The following is an 18,245-nucleotide window of genomic DNA, read 5'->3' as shown; positions in this document are numbered from 1 at the left end:
TTCTGGGTTCTCCTTCACCAGGAGGTAGAGCCTGGATCTGCCCACCCCCACCCAGGTCAGTCCTTTCCTTATTATAGGTTCTCTCTAATCCTGCAGGGGATGGAGGTGCTGTTTGGGCCCCCATTGCAACCCCCCTCCCATGTTTCCAGCCCTCCCACAGTTCTCCACCCTCCTCAAGTCTCAGTCTTGCCCCCCTGGGGTACAGTGGCAGAGTGGCCTCAGCAACCTCAGCCTCTTGGTGGTACTTTCTCCCATCTCCAAGTGTAAGTGGCTCAGCAAATCCCAGGAGATCACATCCTGGGCCTCACTGTCCTCACCTGGCACCCATCTGGTTCCCAACTCCCAGAGTCCCTGAAACATTCAGAACATTCTCTCCTCTGACCCTAACAGGTGGCCCTAAGACTTATGTGTCACCCCTGCAGACAATATTAGGATAGATGTAGTCACAGGTGCCAGTGGACGCCCATGCATCACCCACACCTGTTTAATCCCCTTCCTTCAAACAGCACCATAGGGGTGGGTACAGTCATGAGCCACCTGCTGCCCGGTTAGAAAAAAGGGGTGTTTGACAAAGACCCTCTTCCTCTGACACTTTCCTGGTCCGTTGAAATGCAGATGGGGAATGGAATGAGAGTTCCTATAAATGAAATGGCTTTGGGGTTTAGGGCAGCACAGGTTTCCCTAGTGCTATCCTTGGAGATGGAAACTCCAAGGATGGATACTATAGCCTGGATACTAAAATTAGTTAAATATAGACAGATGTAATTATAAACATGTAGAGTGAGTTAAGTAAATGAGTTAGCTGTAACAGATAGGCATGGATATACAGGTAGAATGAGCTGACAGACGTGTTGATTGACAGCATGAGATAGATATCGAGGATAGTAAAATATGTATATCTATCTAGTATCAGTTATAGACAGATAGATATGGACAGGTAAAATTAGTTATAGGCAGATGTAAGTATAAACATGTAGAGTGATTTAAGTAAGTGGGTTAAGTTACATGAGTGAGATGTTGCAGATCTAACAGATGGAGCAGAGTGTGAAGTGACTTAAGTAAATTGAGTTTGATGTAACAGATAGGTATGGATAGACAGGTGGAGTAAGTTGACAGACGTGTTGATAGGCTGATAGCGTGAGATAGATATCGAAGAGTTACGGATATACAGGGAGCATGAGTGAAGATATAGACAGATTGGTATGGGTAAATAGGTAAAATTAGATATAGAGAGATGTAATTATAAACATGTAGAGTCAATTAAGTTAAGGAAGTTCCGTGAGTTAGATCTAACAGATGTAGCAGTGAGTTAGTGAGTTAAGATGTCCTCTTTAGGGCCCAGAGAGATAGCACAGCGGCATTTGCCTTGCAAGCAGCTGATCCAGGACCAAAGGTGGTTGGTTTGAATCCTGGTGTCCCATATGGTCCCCCGTGCCTGCCAGGAGCTATTTCTGAGCAGACAGCCAGGAGTAACCCCTGAGCACCGCCGGGTGTGGCCCAAAAACCAAAAAAAAAAAAAAAAAAAAAGTCCTCTTTAAGGTGCACTCCCAGGGGGTGCCGAATGAACCTTTCTGAAAGAGGGTGGCAAGTAGGGCCCGGAGAGATAGCACAGCGGCGTTTGCCTTGCAAGCAGCCAATCCAGGACCAAAGGTGGTTGGTTTGAATCCCGGTGTCCCATATGGTTCCCCGTGCCTGCCAGGAGCTATTTCTGAGCAGACAGCCAGGACTGACCCCTGAGCACCGCCGGGTGTGGCCCAAAAACCAAAAAAAAAAAAAAAAAAAAAAAAGAGGGTGGCAAGTGGCCAAATGTGGGTTCCTAGGGACTGGAGGGATGATGAAAGCCTAGGGGTTGTTTTGGGGAAATTGGATTTCTGTATGGCTCTGAGTGCTGCCTGCAGATCTCTGCATTTCTGGGGTGTCTCTGGCATGACTTGATACCTGTGGGTTTGCTGACCGAAATTCAGGGGCTCTGACTAGGTCTCTAGCTGCCTATTTTTGGGGGTCCGGTTGTATGTAATGGGTTTCTACTGGATATCGGGGAATCTCAGATATCTGGGGGAGTCTGATGGAAATGATTTCTGGGGGCAGATTACAATGTCCGAGACCAGAGAGACCTTGGGGGGGGGTGAGGAAAAGTGCTCGAGAGGCCTGATGAGATTCTGGGGGGTCTGACAAGGCTGGGGCTGTCAAGGCCCAGAGAGAGGTAAATTGATCCCTGACAGTCTCTCTGGGGCCTGACATTTTAGATTTCAGGGATCATCTAAACGAATTCTGGGGGGATCCCCTTTCTGTACTGCAACAGGACGTCGAGAACATTCTCAACCGCTGCCCCCCCCCAATACCAGGGGGAGTCGTTCCTGTGACGTTGGGGCTTCGCCAAGTTCCCTCACCAAGAAAGGGGTTACCAGAGGCACTTTAGGGGGAACCTCACCACGCCCCAGGGCGCACCAGGGGCTACGTCCCGGCTTCGGGACACAAAATCGCGGGCCACTGACGACGAGCTGCTGAGGAGAGAGAGCCCAGGCCTTTCCCGCCAGAAAAGACAAAATGGCGGGGGCGGGCCCGAGAGCGCGCATGCGCGCGACGCTTCACCAGGACTCCGCTCACTTGGAGACGGGACGGGGCGTGGTCTGTGATGGGCGAGCCGGCGGTTACCTGCGGCGGCCAATGTGCGCATGCGTGTTATGCGGGGCGCCCCGCGAGCCGTGGGCGCATGCGCAGAGACGAAGCGGGCCTTGGCGCCAGTTGGACCCTTTGTGGGTTTCGGGGGCTCAGTGGAAGGCCCCGCATGGTTGAAGTGCGCCGGTGGAAAGAGGCGTTGGGTTGAGGAGCCCCCCTGGTCTATCCTCCTTGTGGGCCAAGTTGTCTTGCAGCGCCCCTTGTTCCTTGCCTGGCCACAGGGCTGCGTCATAATCCGGGCTTGTTGCATCCCCTGCAAGCTTTTTGGTGGCCAAAGGAACTGGGGCGTCTCCCCAGGGTTCTTTCTGTGGCCCTTTGTGGATTTCGGGGTGCACAGGCATCATCACCTTTCTGGCTCCAAAGAGGAGAAAGGAGGTTGGGGCCAGCCTTGGAGTTCTTAACTTGGCTCCTTCCAGTTCTCTGGGCCGCCCCAGGGCTCCCCAAATATGCCTCTGTCAAATGTAGTCACTCTAGACCCTCCGCTCAGTAGGTTTGGAGGCCCTTGGGGTACATGTGCCCAGGTGCCATCTCTAGTCTAAGGGGTTATTGGGCCGCTTGGAAGCTCCTAATAGTAGGGGCCAGAGATAGAGAGTACAGTGGGTAAGGTTAGTATAGTATAGTTGCTTGCCTTGCACGCACCCGACCCGAATTCAATCCTCTGGTCCCCAGTCCCCTTAAGGAGTAATCCCTGACCACCGCTGGGTGGGACCTGAAAAACAAAATGCTGGGGGGTTTGATCCCCAGCATTCCATAGAGTCCCTCAAGCACCACCAGGAGTGATTCCTGAATGTAGAATCAGGTGTAACTCTCTGGTATCGCTGGTGTGGCCCAAAAAAGAAAAAAGATGTTGGCACAGGAGAGATTGTAAGTCAGAGGGTAGGGTTCTCGCATATAGTGGACCCTGGTTCTATCTCAAGTACTGTACATGGCCCCCCCAAGCCTAATCCGGAGTCATTGCTAACTTTTCAGGTGTGGTCAAAACCCTCAAATGTCCTGAAACTATGTTGAATGAATGAGCAGACAGGACAAGGTCTACCGGTGCCTTGGGAAGCAGCTGTTGACTGTTCCTTACACCCCTCAGTCCCCAGCTCCCACCCTCCACCTCCCCATTTCCCCACAAGGCCGATCTTCTCTACCTTCCCGATCCTTCCCGATCGTGACTGTGCTTCTGGGTATGTGGGCTTACCAGGCTGTCTTAAACTTGGGGGACTGGTCTCCTGAAACCCCAGCCACCCTGCCTGCCTCTGGCCAGTCTTCTTAATAGTGGGGTGGGGGGTTTGGGGCTGGAGCAATAGCACAGTGGTGGGGCGTTTGCCTTGAACGCAGCTGACCCAGGATGGACTTATGTTCTATTCCAGGCGTCCCATATGGTCCCCCAGGCTAGAAGCGATTTCTGAGTGCATAGCCAGGAGTAACCCCTGAGTGTCACTGGGTTGGCCCCCCCCCCCAAAAGTTGGGGGTTGAGTTGAAATCCTAGATCCTAGCCAGTGTGTTAGTGGCCAGTGCCCAGACAGCACTAAGGTAAAACCCGAGGCCCCCACTTCAGGCCCTCTAGGACTAAGGACATAGACATTGCTCCATATTTTTCATGGGGACTCTGAGGCCATTCTGGGCTATCCTTTGGTGTGGGTGCAGGTTGGGTGGGCATTTACTTTGCAGGAAACTGACAACAGTCTTTTGGGGACACAGCTGAAGATGCTCAGGTCTAACTCCTGGCTCTGCACTCAGAAATTGCTCCTGGCTGGCTCAAAGGGTCAGAAGGAATACTGGGGATCGAACACTGGTTGGCCGTGAACAACCAAGTGGTGTCTGTTGTACTATCGCTGACCCCCCCAACCAAAGTTTGATTCCCCATCATCCCGTAAATGATCCCTGAGCACCACTAAGTGTCACTCCCAAACCATCCAAACCAAAAAAAACAGAGTGAATTCTGCCCCTTATCCCAAGCAGTGATTTCAGCCCCCCTCTCAGTCAGCAGAATTGTTCAAAGAAGCTGATCCCATCCTCCCTGAGAATTCCGGGGTACCTCACCCTCTTAGGCTGATACTACAAAGCCTACCTCCCACAGAACCTTCTGGTACTTCGTGCCCACGCTTAAAGCCGATGTGTCAATGATGTCACCTGCGTCTAAATAAACTTCTGATCTTGAAAGCAAACAAAACAGTGGAGTGACGAATATGATCGTGAATCTGGAATCAGACTTGGGATTCACAATAAGTTTGAACTTTGGCCTGTCGGCTTGCTTTGAGCCTCACACCCACCTCCCCCAAAGTGAAGATAATTGTTTCTTGTCTGCAGGACAGAAGGGGGATAATCCTCCTTAATTGCAGGTTATTATTTGGACTGAGATGGTGGCCTGAAAAAGAACCTGTTTGGTTGGTGCTGTGGCCAGTGGCTAAAAAGGCAAGAAATGGAATCAAGGTCTGATCCTTGTATTTGGACCTGGTGGAACAGTGCTGGTCAGGGTGGGGGGGTATAGGAGTATTGGGGGCCACTGAGCTGTGCAGTCTTACAGTTCCGGGAATAGAACCTAGGACCTCACACATCCCAGGAATAAACATCACCCATTGAGTCTTATCCTTGGGCCGAGAGTGAAATTTTTTTTTTGGGGGGGGGGCACAATCTCTGGGACTCAGGGGTTACTCCTGACTCTGCACTAAGAAATTTCTCGGGCCCGGAGAGATAGCACAGCAGCGTTTGCCTTGCAAGCAGCCAATCCAGGACCAAAGGTGGTTGGTTTGAATCCCGGTGTCCCATATGGTCCCCCGTGCCTGCCAGGAGCTATTTCTGAGCAGACAGCCAGGAGTAACCCCTGAGCACCGCTGGGTGTGGCCCAAAAACCAAAAAAAAAAATTTCTCCTGGCAGGCTCTGGGGAGATCATATGGGATGCTGGGTATCAAAACCAGATCAGCCACTTGCAAAGCAAATGCTCTAGTCACTGCGCTATAACTTCGGCCCTGAAAAATCACATTTAAAAAAAGTAAATAGGGGGCTGGAGAGATAGCACAGCGGTAAGGAGTTTGCCTTAGACGCAGAGGACGGTGGTTCGAATCCCGGCATCCCATATGGTCCCCTGTGCCTGCTAGGAGTGATTTCTGAGTACAGAGCAAGGAATAACCCCTGACCACCGCTGGGTGTGACCCAAAACCAAAAAGAAAAAAAAGGGGGGAGCCGGAGAAATAGCATGGAGGTAAGGCGTTTGCCTTGCATTTAAAAGGATGGTAGTTCGAATCCCAGCATCTCATATTTCTGAATGTAGAGCCAGGAGTAACCCCAGAGCGCTGCTGGGTGTAACCCCAAAACAAAAACAAACAAAAAAGTAAATAACCCAGAATGCTGCAGGATATGACCCCAAAACAAAACAAAAACAAAAACAAAATGACTTGAGGTCCAGATAGATAGCTCTAAGGGCCCATTTTGTCTTTTTTTTTTTTTTTTTTTTTGTGGTTTTTGGGTCACACCCGGCAGTGCTCAGGGGTTTTTCCTGGCTTCGTGCTCAGAAACTGCTCCTGGCATGCACAGGGGACCATATGGGACGCCGGGATTCGAACTGATGACCTTCTGCATGAAAGGTAAACGCCTTACCTCCATGCTATCTCTCCGGCCCCTCTAAGGGCCCATTTTGAATGTGGAAGGCCTAGGTTTAAACTGGCATTACAAGGTCCTACAATACAAATAAGAATGAGAGCAATCCCCACAATTGCTAGGTGTGGCCAAAACACACACACACAGAAATATTTAAATAGAAAAATGGTAAAGGACTTATAGAAGATCAAGCAATCTTCAGGAGAAGAAATCCAAAAGACTCACACATATGTGATAAAGAGCTCAAAGAATTAATAAACAGAGAAAAACCAATTAAACTTATAAGAAATCACTCTTAGATTCGCAAACATCCAGGAGCCTAAATAATGCTAAGCCAATTAGGTTTTGGTTGGAGAAACGAAGGTCTCACAATAGAGTAGGTAACTGAATTAATTATAATAGTTGTGTTATAATTCACACTTGCTAATTTATAAATCTATATATCAACTGAGAAATTTATATATGCATTTATATAATTCAGTGTTTTGCAGAATGCAGAGTTGAACAACCATCATAGCAATTTTAATTTTTTTTTTGGGGCCACACCCGGTGACGCTCAGGGGTTACTCCTGGCTATACGCTCAGAAGTTGCTCCTGGCTTGGGGGACCATATGGGACGCCGGGGGATCGAACCTCGGTCCGTCCAAGGCTAGTGCAGGCAAGGCAGGCACCTTACCTCTAGCGCCACTGCCCGGCCCCCTGCAATTTTAATTTTTTAATTTGGGGCCACACATGGCAGAGTCCAGGGATCACATCCTGCAGTTCTTGGGGGTCCTCATATGCTTTTGGGGCTCAAACTGGGGTTAATCTCATGCAAGACAACTGTCTTACCCTTGCACTAACTGTCTGGCTCCTTAAATTAATTTTAGGACATTTTTATATGCCCCCCCCAAAAAAACTTTATAACTTGTGTGAACCTGCCCATCCCACCCTTTCAACCCTAGGTAACCCTGTCTGAGCTGCCTCTCTGAACATATGAATGGAATCATATGGTGTGTGTGTGTGTGTGTGTGTGTGTGTGTGTGGCTTAGATCCTGGGTTCTACCTGAATAAACTAGAACTTAAGGAGAGGTAGTACCAGATTTAAACCACTGACATTACACATAGCCCACGCTGGCTCTATGCCTGGCACTGCATGGGTTCGCCCAAGCACTGCCAGAGATAATATTCCTGTGGCCCACAAGCCAAAAAAGAGAAATCAGGTAGAAAAGGATATGATGGGACTCAGTATTGCCAGGGACCCCACAGAGTTCTGATGAGAAATGGAGCAGTGGTAGTAGCCTCACTGCTGCCCACCTGAGACCCAGGACCCTATGTATGCCTGTCTCCACCAACCTGCAAGCATGGCTGTTGCTTCTGGGCCCCTTCTACATCCTAATGCAGAATTTCCCGTTGCCAAGGTAGCGACTAGACCATACAGGGAGAGGAACTCTGGGAAATGTAGTTTTACTTAGTTCACACACACACACACACACACACACACACACACACACACACACACACACACACACACAAAACCTATCCCCGGGGCCGGGAAGGTGGCGCTGGAGATAAGGTGTCTGCCTTGCAAGCGCTACCAAGGAACGGACCGCGGTTCGATCCCCCGGCGTCCCATATGGTCCCCCCAAGCCAGGGGCGATTTCTGAGCACATAGCCAGGAGTAACCCCTGAGCGTCAAACGGGTGTGGCCCAAAAACCAAAAAAAAAAAAAAAAAAAAAAAAAAAAAAAAAAACAAAACCTATCCCCCCCCAAACCATCTGGGAAATGTAGTTTTACTTAGTTCACACACACACACACACACACACACACACACACACACACACACACACACACACACAAAACCTATCCCCCCCAAACCATCCAGATGGCAGGCAGGGTTAAAGTGGATGGGAAACTGTGTAGATCACTAGAGGGACCATCTAGGATATTTTGCCTGATTCTTATAAATCAGTGAAAAATATTGCAAATTATTTTATAAATTAAAAATATTTTACAGGGTCCGGGAGAGATAGCACAGCGGCGTTTGCCTTGCAAGCAGCCAATCCAGGACCAAAGGTGGTTGGTTCGAATCCTGGTGTCCCATATTGTCCCCTGTGCCTGCCAGGAGCTATTTCTGAGCAGAGAGCCAGGAGTAACCCCTGAGCACCGCTGGGTGTGACCCAAAAACAAACAAAAAATTTTACAAGGCCCAGAGAGATAGCATGGAGGTAAGGCATTTGCCTTGCATGCAGAAAGTTGGTGGTTCGAATCCCCGCATCCCATATGGTCCTCTGAGCCTGCCAGGAGTGATTTCTGAGTGTAGAGCCAGGAGTAACCCTGAGCGCTGCCGGGTGTGACCCAAAATCCAAAAAAAATAAAAATTACTTTACAAATAATTTACACATTACAAATTTTTCTTTTTTTGGGGGGGGCGAAGGGCCACACCCAGCAGCACTCAGAGGTTACTCCTGGCTCTGCACTCAGAAATTGCTCCTGGCTCGAGAACCATATGGGATGCCAGGGATCGAACCTGCATTCTTCCTGGGTCAACCACGTGCAAGCCAAGTTCCCTGCCACTGTGCTACCACTCTGGCCCCTTTTATTACTTTTTTTATATTACAAAATTTTCAATGTGGGGAGTATGTGTGTGTTTGGGGCCACACTCAGTAGCACTCTGCCATTCCTGCCTGTTTAGGAGTGACCCTTGGTGGTGTGTAGGGTATTTGCGATACCAAGGGCAGGAAATGCCATGTCTGCATCCCTCTCTCTCCCAGCACCCCCCTTCTCTCCCCTAGGCCATGTTCTATAGCTGGGAGCCAGTGGAAAGGCCCCTGCAAGAGGATCTCTGAGCTTCCCCTGGTTTGGCTGAAGCATCCAGCCAACACCCCTCCACCCAAATGTTCCAGTCTTTTTGAAAGACTGGGGCCAGAGCAATAGCACAGCAGGTAGGGCATTTGCCTTGTATGAGGCAACTTGGGCTTGATTCCTGGCATCCTATATGTCCCCTGAGCCTGCCAGGAGTGGGTGCAGAGGGAGGGAAACAAATAGAAAAATTAGCATTTCCAACGTGGAGATGGAAATGAACAGAAGAGTGATGGAAACTAGTTGAGTATTTAGCTAGGGGTGCAGGTGGTGGGCAGAATGCCTGCCCTTACCAGTGGACCCCTCAATTTGACTTTATGGAATAACTCGTGCAGGTGGAACCCATCCAACCCCATGAGGCTATGGTCAAGATGAAGCACAAAAGAGATGGAGATGGGGCACAGAAGGGGTCTGGAACAGGAGAACTGCTGCTAACAGCTGTAGTGGGCTCCCCTCCCCTCATCAGATAGAAGCCAGCCAAGGAGGAGGACCACAGTCCCTGAGCCCTGAAGGGACACAAATGAACATGGAAGCCAACTCTCTTCAGGGTCTCCCCCCAATGGGAACCCCGCTGGCCAGTACCAGGGTTTGGATCTTGAACATCAGTTAAACGATGACAGGTCTTGCCAGGTTTCTGATCTGTAGATCTTTGATGCAAACATTTGAATCTTTTTTTTTGTCTTATATGTGGTAATTTGTGACAGCAGTGATAGGAACCAATGAATGGGTGGGGTCTAAATGGGTGGTGCTTAGTGGTTTGTGTGTGTGTGGTTAGAGGTGACATTCAAACTATTTGGGGGTGGTGGTGCTCAAGCTTACTCCTGGCTCTGCACTCAGGAATCACTCCTGGTGGTGCTAGGGGACCGTACAGGATGCTGGGGGACTGAACCCTGGTTGGCCTGGTGTTAAGGAAAGCCCAAAGCACCTTTCCCTCTGTGCTATCACTCCATCTGAGCCTGATAATCTTTTGTCTTTTTTTGTTTTTGTTTTGTGGGTCACACCTGGCTCTGCATTCAGAAATCACTCCTGGCTCGGAGGACTACATGGGATGCCAGGAATCAAACCTGCGTCTGTCCTGGGTTAGCTGAATTGTAAGGCAAACGCCCTACCTACTGTACTACCACTCTGAGCCTGAAAGTCTTGGTTAGACTTCGCACCACAGCGGAATGTCACATTCAAGGTGCGTTGGGGGATTCCTGGCCTTACTTATCCTGGTAGCTCAAGGCTGCGGGAACACACCCCAAAGGGACTGTGTTGCTAGATGTATGAAAAACACTTTTATTTCCACCTGGTGGGCCCTAGACACACAGGCAGGTAGGTAGTCCTGCGTTCTCAGACTCTCATAGCTGCTGGAAGGGTCTGAGGATATACAGGAAATGGGTCTTGCGAGCAGGCTTCTTGGGCTGGGGGACTCTCTGGGGCGCCTCTTCCAGACTGTTCTCCCGGCTTTCCTCCAGGAGCCCATCCCGGATGGCCTGCAGGCGCTGGCGTTTCTCACTGGGCCAGGGGCCCTCCTCTTGGGTGTCCTGGCGGAACCGGCGCTGGGGCAGCCGCATGATCCAGAAGGCCATGCGGGGGCGAGGTCTTGCTTGGAGGCGGACCACGGTCCTCTGCACCGGCACCAGCAGCTCCTTCTCTATCTTGGGGACCTGGGGAGGAGAACAAAGGAAAACTCCACTAGACCCATTGGCTACTGGGATACTGGACCCACACTGCCACCTACGGGCACTTTGGGAATTCAAGGCATCCTTGTGGCAAAGGTCACGAGTGCTGCTGAACCAGGTTCGATCCCCAGCATTCCACAGGAACTCCTGAGTCGGCCAGGAGTAACCCTGAACACCACCGGGTATGACCCCAAACACAAAAACCAACAAAACAACAACCACCACAAAACACCCTTTTCTGGGGGCTAGAGTGATAGCACAGCGGGGGTGGTGGGGGCAGTGGTGCTTGCTTTGCACCAGGGTTCGATCCCTGGCATCCAAGAGTGAATCCAGAGTGCAGAGCAAGGCATGCATAACGTCCACTCCTGAGTGACACCAGATAGGGGCCAAAAAAAAAAATCCAAACCAAAACCACAGACAAAACAACAAAAGCAATCTTTGCTGGTTAAAGAATATGTGCGTTTGTTTTGAGGGCTTTGGGATGAGAAACACTCCAATGTGTCTGTTGCCTGGGATTGAAAACATGCTTTGGGAGGTTTCATAGGAATGGAAAAATATAAATATATTTACTTTTGGTTTTGGGAGGACCACACCTAGCATCACTCACTATTTATTCCTGGTTCTGCACTCAGAAATTACTCCTAATAATGCTTGGGGAGGCATATGGGATACAGGGGATCAAACCCAGGTCAGCCACAGAAAAGATAAACAAATGCTTTTCCCCCTTTGCTATCGCTCAACCCTAGGTTCCACAAGATTTTAAGAGTCGATGATGCCCGTTGTGATTACAGGCTGTCGGATGAGATTTAGCACATAAAAACACACAAAAAACATACAATAGCTTTTACGATGAAAAGCTACTGGCTTTACTGAAGGATTGTGGCCACACTGAGAATCCTTGACTGAATGTAGGATCATCATCAAAGAACGGGCTGGAGAGATGGTTCAGTAGACCTTAAGCATAGCAGACCAGGTTCAATCCCCGGTACCGCATAGGGTCCCCCGAGTCCTGCCAAGAAGGATTCCTGGGCACAGAGCCAGGCAAGAAGCCTTGAGCACCGTCATCAGGAGGTCACTTCCTGACACTGTTCGTGCAGACCTTGTTTCCGAAGGTGGGAGAAGGTGCTCAAAGGGCTCAGCCCAGGAAGGTAACACAGAGGTTAAGTGTGTGCATTTGATTAACTATTAACTGCAGGGCCTGGACAGCTTCTTCTCACCCCCCATGGACTTCTGAGCCCTCCCCAGGAGCTACCATGAAGAGGAGCACCAGAAGCGGAAGCTGGGGAACAACACCCTCTCCAGTCCCCTCCAGATCCACAGGTGGCCCAGAGGAGTGGGACCCCAACTCCAGTATCCCAGGCTTAAAGTGGTTGGATCCAGGCAGTCATCATGGGGCTCAGCCGAGGCTGAGCTGAGGCCTGGGTTCGAGCCCCAGCACTGCATGGTCCCGAGAGCACCGCCAATGGAGGCGCCAAACTGAAAACAAGAAACTAAAAGGGCACTGGGGGCACATGGGAAGCTTGAGGACTCACTGATCTTTGCTAAAAGAGGCAGGGGCGTAGAATGTCACCTTATAGTTAAATGTCACATGGTCATGAAGGAAAAAGAGCTTTCTTTTTCTGTTTTGGGGCTACAACTGGCATGGCTCAGGGCTGACTCTTGGCTCTGTGCTCAGAAATTACCCCTAGCAGTGCTCGGGGAGCCTTACGGGGTTCCAGGGATCGAACCCGGGTTGGCTGCTGTACTATCGCTTGGCTCCGGGAATACTGATTTTATCTACTGTACAATTTTCTCCTTTTTCCTTCTGTAGATTTGAACTCTTGTTTTGTTTGTTTGTTTTTGTTTTTTGTTTTTTTTGGGCTACACCCGGCGGTGCTCAGGGGTTACTCCTGGCTGTCTGCTCAGAAATAGCTCCTGGCAGGCACGGGGGACCATATGGGACACCGGGATTCGAACCAACCACCTTTAGTCCTGGATCAGCTGCTTGCAAGACAAACGCCGCTGTGCTATCTCTCTGGGCCCTGAACTCTTGTTTTGCTTTTGATGTTTGAATCGAACCTGGCTGTTGCTCAGTCCCTGAGAAACAGTACCATAGGTAGGGTACTTTTCTTGCATGCAACACACCTCAAAAGCCACCCCATGCACTACCAAGTGATCCCCAAGTGCAGAGCCAGAGTTAAGCTCTGAGCACCATTGTGTGGTCCCTCAAAACAATAAAAAATAGGGCCCGGAGAGAGAGCACAGCAGCGTTTGCCCTGCAAGCAGCTGATCCTGGACCAAAGGTGGTTGGTTCGAATCCCGGTGTCCCATATGGTCCCCCGTGCCTGCCAGGAGCTATTTCTGAGCAGACAGCCAGGAGTGACCCCTGAGCACTGCCGGGTGTGGTCCAAAAAAACAAAACAAAACAAAAAAAATAACAACAATAATAAAACAAATAAATGATAAATAAAAATAAACAATGAAATAAAACAAATATTGGAATTGGAGGTCTGAGTGATCGTACAGTGAGGACAGTATTTGCCTTGTGTGTGGCTAACCCAGGCACCCCACATAGTCCTCTGAACTGTGCCAGGAGTGATTCCTGAGTACCCCCAAAAAGACTGGAATTGGGGCAGAGCAATAGCACAGCAGGTAGGGCATTTGCCTTGCACGAGGCAACTTGGACTCGATTCCTGGCATCCTATATGTCCCCTGAGCCTGCCAGGAGTAATTTCTGAGTGTAGAGACAGGAGGAATCCCTGAGAGCTGCCAGGTGTGGCCTGAAAACCAAACTAAAGCCCAAACAAAATCCCACAAAAATTGGGATTGGGGGTATCATGTTCCAACCTTCCAGTCACTGTCCCCAGTGCCATCTCCTTGCTCTATAGACGCCACCATCTTTTCCGAGATCAGCACGTCGCCTGTCTTGTTGTCTGTCACCTGCCGGGGATGGGGTGGGGACAGTGAATCGAGCCACTTCCCCCTTCCTCCTCCTGCACCCCAGGGCTAATGGGAGACTCCAGGCTGAGTCTTCACTCAGCGTCCTGACCCTGGACCCAACCACTCTAAGCCTGGGATACTGGAGTTGAGGGGTCCCACTCCTCTGGGCCACCTTGTGGATCTGGAGGTGACTGGAGAGGGTGTTGTTCCCCAGCTTCCGCTTCTGGTGCTCCTCTTCATGGTAGTTCCTAGGGAGGGCCCGGAAGTCCACGGAGGGCGAGAAGAAGCTGTCCAGGCCCTGCAGCAGGTCATCCTGTATCAGGACAGAGATGGGGTGCTGAGCTGTGGGACTCGGGCGCCCAGTGCTCTGCACCCCAGGACCCCTTTCGGGAGGCCTTGTGCTGCTCCCCACCCTCTTCCTGATACACTTTCAGCCCATCCATCCCCGCTGCCTGGCCTTCATATCTCTGGTCTCTTCCCATGCACTCTGGGTTGCCTTAACTTGCCAGTTGGCTTCTCTTCTTCCCTTTTTCCTCTTCTGGGACATCCCTCTCCTCTCTGGCCCTCTTGAGTTTTTGGCAAGTGGAGTGGGGAAGGATTAGGTGGCGTGCCCTATCTTAGGACTAACCCTGCTGTACTTAGGTATGACTCCTGGGGCCGGGAAGGTGGCGCTAGAGGTAAGGTGTCTGCCTTGCAAGCGAGTGGTTCGATCCCCCGGCGTCCCATATGGTCCCCCCTAAGCCAGGAGCGATTTCTGAGCTCATAGCCAGGAATAACCCCTGATCATCAAACAGGTATGGCCCAAAAACCAAAAAAAAAAGGTATGACTCCTGGGGCTCATACGTAGGTCTTAGGGACTCAATATGGGTCAGTCACAAGCATCTTTACTATCTTTCTGGCCTGATTCTCTCTTGCCCTCTATCTTATTTTTTGGCTTTTGGGTCACTCCCCACACAGTGCTTAGGGCCTACTCCTGGCCCTATGCTCCAGGATCATTCAGAAGCGTTCAGGGGATTCAAACCCCAACTGGTTTTGTGCCAAGGCAAGTGCCCTTCCCTAATTCCCTCTTCTTGCTTTCCTGGCACCTCCCAGATACCAGAACTACTTCCTTCCAAATTTCCACTTGCTGTCTGCCCCATACTGCTGTCTCTTGTTTCTTCTCTGTTTTTTTTTTTTTTTTTTGGTTTTTGGGCCACACCCGGCGGTGCTCAGGGGTGACTCCTGGCTGTCTGCTCAGAAATAGCTCCTGGTGGGCACGGGGGACCCTATGAGACATCAGGATTCGAACCAACCACCTTTGGTCCTGGATCAGCTGCTTGCAAGGCAAACACCGCTGTGCTATATCTCCGATTCCTCCTCTGTACTGTTTTGTTTTTAGCCACACTTGGCGGTGCTCAGGGGTTTACTCCTGGCTCTGCACTCAGGAATCACTCCTTGCAGGTTTAGAACCAGGGTCTGCTACAAGCAAGGCAAACACCCTCCCTGCTGTACTATCGCTCTGGTTCTCTTTTCTTTTCTTTTCTTTTTTTTTTTTGGGGGGGGGCATACCTGATGATGCTCCTGGCTCTGCACTCAGGAATTACTCCTGGAGGGTGCTGGTGGGGGAACCATAAGGGACCCAGGAATGGAACCCAGGTGGGCAAGCACCCTTCCTGCTGTGCTGTGGCTCTGCCCCCCCCCTTTCTCCGGACCTTTCCCGGCCCCATTCCCCCCCATGCCATTCCAAGCAAAGCTCACCTTCATAAAAAACTTCGTGAAGGCCTGAAGGAGGCTCTGGAGGCTCTGGAGGCCTGAAGATGTCTCTGGGGCGCCGGGGTCCGAGACTGGGCCTGCAGAGGAGAGGGGCGCCGAGGCCAGCAGGAGCGAGAACAACTGCAGCCACATTGCGGCAAGCCTAACAGGGGGTGGGTGGGTGGGATGGAGATGGGGTGGGGGTCAGACCTGCTCTCCCAGCCTGAACCCCAAGTTTCTCAACCTCCCAAGTCATCCCCCTTTCCAGTCTTTGGCCTCACAGCCAGCCCAGACCCCGCAAGGCCTCTCCCCTCCACCACGGGCCTGGCTTCTCAGGGTCACCCCCTCATCCTCACACCCCATCTCCGCCTTCCCATAGGGGGGACCCCATTTCCCCATTTAGTCGCACCCTGATTTCAGTTTTCACCACCTCCCCCGCCCCGCCCTATCCCCGCCAGCAGCCGGCCTTAGGCTTTAGGCTAGAAGCACCGTTTGGCCACCGGACCCTCAGACGCGCGGCGCCACAGACAGTTAAACCCCAACAGTTCTGGCCTCCCTGGGCGGGTACCCTGGAGTCGTCGGCAGAGAGATCCGCGAGCTCTGGCTGCACGCTGGTGGGCACCCGACCACGCCCCTAATGTGACGTCACACAACGGGGAACAGCTACTGGTCGGATACGCCTACCCACGCGGAACCACGCCCATAGCCCCGCCCAAGGCCACGCCCACACCCTGAGCCGGACCCGGCCTGTCCGTTGACCTCGGCGGGGGTTGTGGGGAGGACACGGTCTGGTTTGCGTTTTCGAGTCACCTTGCCATCAGAAGGGGCCACGCACCCCTTGACTCGGACCCTGCAGCACCCCTGGGGACCCCGGGTCTTGTCCCCCAGCTCTTCATCTCCATTCCTGGGCTCTGTCTGCTGGTCAGGGTCCTAACCTGGCTCTTTAAATCAAGTTTCTAATTTTATTTTTATTTATTTTTTTGTCTTCCCATTCTTCTGCGAAGCGCCCCACCCCACCCCACTTCACCCCAACGGACTGCAAGGGTTGGGGGTTCAGAACCTGTCGCTCTCTCCCATGACATTCAATCAAACGACCTTGGCCCAGGCCAGAACCCCCTCAGTTCAGTCCTCTAATGTTCCTTCCACTTTACAAGAAACAACAAAAACCCAGAGTCTGGGCCACGGTGTGCTGGGGTGGGGTGGGAGAGCCCAGTCGGCTTCAGTTCCTGGGATGGTCACCGGTTTGTTTTTATTTTATTAGCATAGCACATCCGGCAGGGCTCAAGGTTTACTCCTCCTGGCTGGGCTCACATGGGGAGTGCATAGGGGGGGGTCAAACGTGTGTGTGTGTGTGTGTGTGTGTGTGTGTGTGTGTGTCCCCAAGACAAATCTGGTAGTTTCTAGTGAGATCACTCAAAAAGTGCCATATATCATTCCAGACAAAATCTTCACATCTCAACCCTCCCAAACATGCCTGTGACTGAACAGAAAAGATAAGTTTGTGCTGTTTCCTTACAAACACACACACACACACACACACACACACACACACACACACACACACAATGAGCTTTGGTTTCTTCAATTGTGGGTCACAATGTCGGAGGAAGAGATTGCAAAAATAAAATCATGAAAAGCCACTAACAAACAGTCAAAAGGTTTCTGAGCACAAAAAAACAGGAATTTAGGGCCCGGGGAGATAGCACAGCGGTGTTTGCCTTGCAAGCAGCCAATCCAGGACCAAAGGTGGTTGGTTTGAATCCCGGTGTCCCATATGGTCCCCCGTGCCTGCCAGGAGCTATTTCTGAGCAGACAGCCAGGAGTAACCCCTGAGCACCGCCGGGTGTGGCCCAAAAACCAAAAAAAAACCCAAAAAAACCAAAAAAAACAAAAAAAAAAACCAGGAATTTAAAATAAAACCATTGCAGGACATTCCCAGCCTTTCTGGCAGCGCGGCTGGCCCAGCCAAGAGTTCTATTTCTGGGGTCACGGGTGTCCCTTGGAAAAAGTTAAACAAATCCAGCACTAGCGAGTGGGACCAGAAAATCTCAGCCCCTCCTCCCTCAGACCCCAAGAATCCAGGCCCCACCAGCCAGCCAGCCCCTCCTCCTGGGTCCAGGACACCCCCAACCACCCAGGCACCCTCACCCCCTTTGCAGGCCCCTCTTCCCTTAGGCCCAGGAGTGGAGCCTGCCTGGGAGTGGGACCCCCACCCCAGTGCAGAAGCGCACAGCCTCCAACACACACCCCACCACCAAGTGTCACCGGCCGGGCCGGGCCAGGCTAGGCCGGGCCGGGCCGATCCCCTTCCCGCTGTCCCAGGCCGGGCCCGCCCCCCCTGCGGTCCCTCCCACTTTCCCCAAACAAAGCTCCCGGCAACTTTCTCCCTCGCTGCGCCCCGCCCGCCCTCGGCTCCCCAGCCCCTGGCCGGGAGGTAGGGAGTCGGGGATCCCTTTGAGGGTGTCTGTGTGTGAGTCGGGGTGGAAGGGAAGGGAAGGGGAGTGAGTGGCGTGTTGGGGGGCCTGGGTGCGGGTGTGCGATGGGTGGGTGCGTGGGTGCGCGCGTGGGTGAGTGGGTGCTAGCTAGCATTGGGGTGCCGGGCCTGAATCTGGGGGTGCGTGCTCGCATTCAGAGGGGGACCCCCGTGTGTGTGTGTGTGTGTGTGTGTGTGTGTGTGTGTGTGTGTGTGTGTGCTTGTGTCTGAGCCTCTCGACCGGTGCTTGTCACTTTCGGGGCGCTCTGGACACCCCGGGGTACAAAGTGCGCGCGGTGCGGGGCGAGCTTCTGGGGGTCTCTGGAGCTTTGCGTCTTGGGGGTGGGCCTG

The 18,245-nt window shown here is 51.8% G+C and overlaps 1 protein-coding gene across 1 annotated transcript; it reads right to left on the bottom strand.

The window, feature by feature from the left end:
* Positions 1-10,378: 10,378 nt before the first annotated feature.
* On the bottom strand, positions 10,379-15,577 carry DKKL1 (dickkopf like acrosomal protein 1). Its single transcript, XM_049786205.1, has 4 exons — positions 15,428-15,577; positions 13,863-14,003; positions 13,598-13,690; positions 10,379-10,756 (listed from the first exon to the last, which is right to left on the bottom strand). Exons 1-4 carry the CDS (start codon positions 15,572-15,574, stop codon positions 10,448-10,450), a joined length of 690 nt encoding a protein of 229 aa, XP_049642162.1. The 5' UTR covers positions 15,575-15,577; the 3' UTR covers positions 10,379-10,447.
* Between the last annotated feature and the right edge of the window lie 2,668 nt (positions 15,578-18,245).

Source organism: Suncus etruscus, chromosome 14 (assembly GCF_024139225.1).
Source record: "Suncus etruscus isolate mSunEtr1 chromosome 14, mSunEtr1.pri.cur, whole genome shotgun sequence".
Lineage (NCBI taxonomy): Eukaryota > Metazoa > Chordata > Mammalia > Eulipotyphla > Soricidae > Suncus > Suncus etruscus.
The sequence above is the reverse complement of the archived record's forward strand: the minus strand, read 5'-3'. Positions and strand labels throughout refer to the sequence as shown.

Bases quoted from the DNA above. Each gene is read 5' to 3' on its own strand.
- DKKL1 (XM_049786205.1), bottom strand. From the start codon at position 15,574: ATGTGGCTGCAGTTGTTCTCGCTCCTGCTGGCCTCGGCGCCCCTCTCC. The intron at 14,004-15,427 runs GTGAGCTTTGCT...GTCCTGATACAG, and splicing joins TCACGAAGTTTTTTATGAAG to GATGACCTGCTGCAGGGCCT. The intron at 10,757-13,597 runs GTTGGAACATGA...TCTCCTCCCCAG, and splicing joins CTGGGGACAGTGACTGGAAG to GTCCCCAAGATAGAGAAGGA.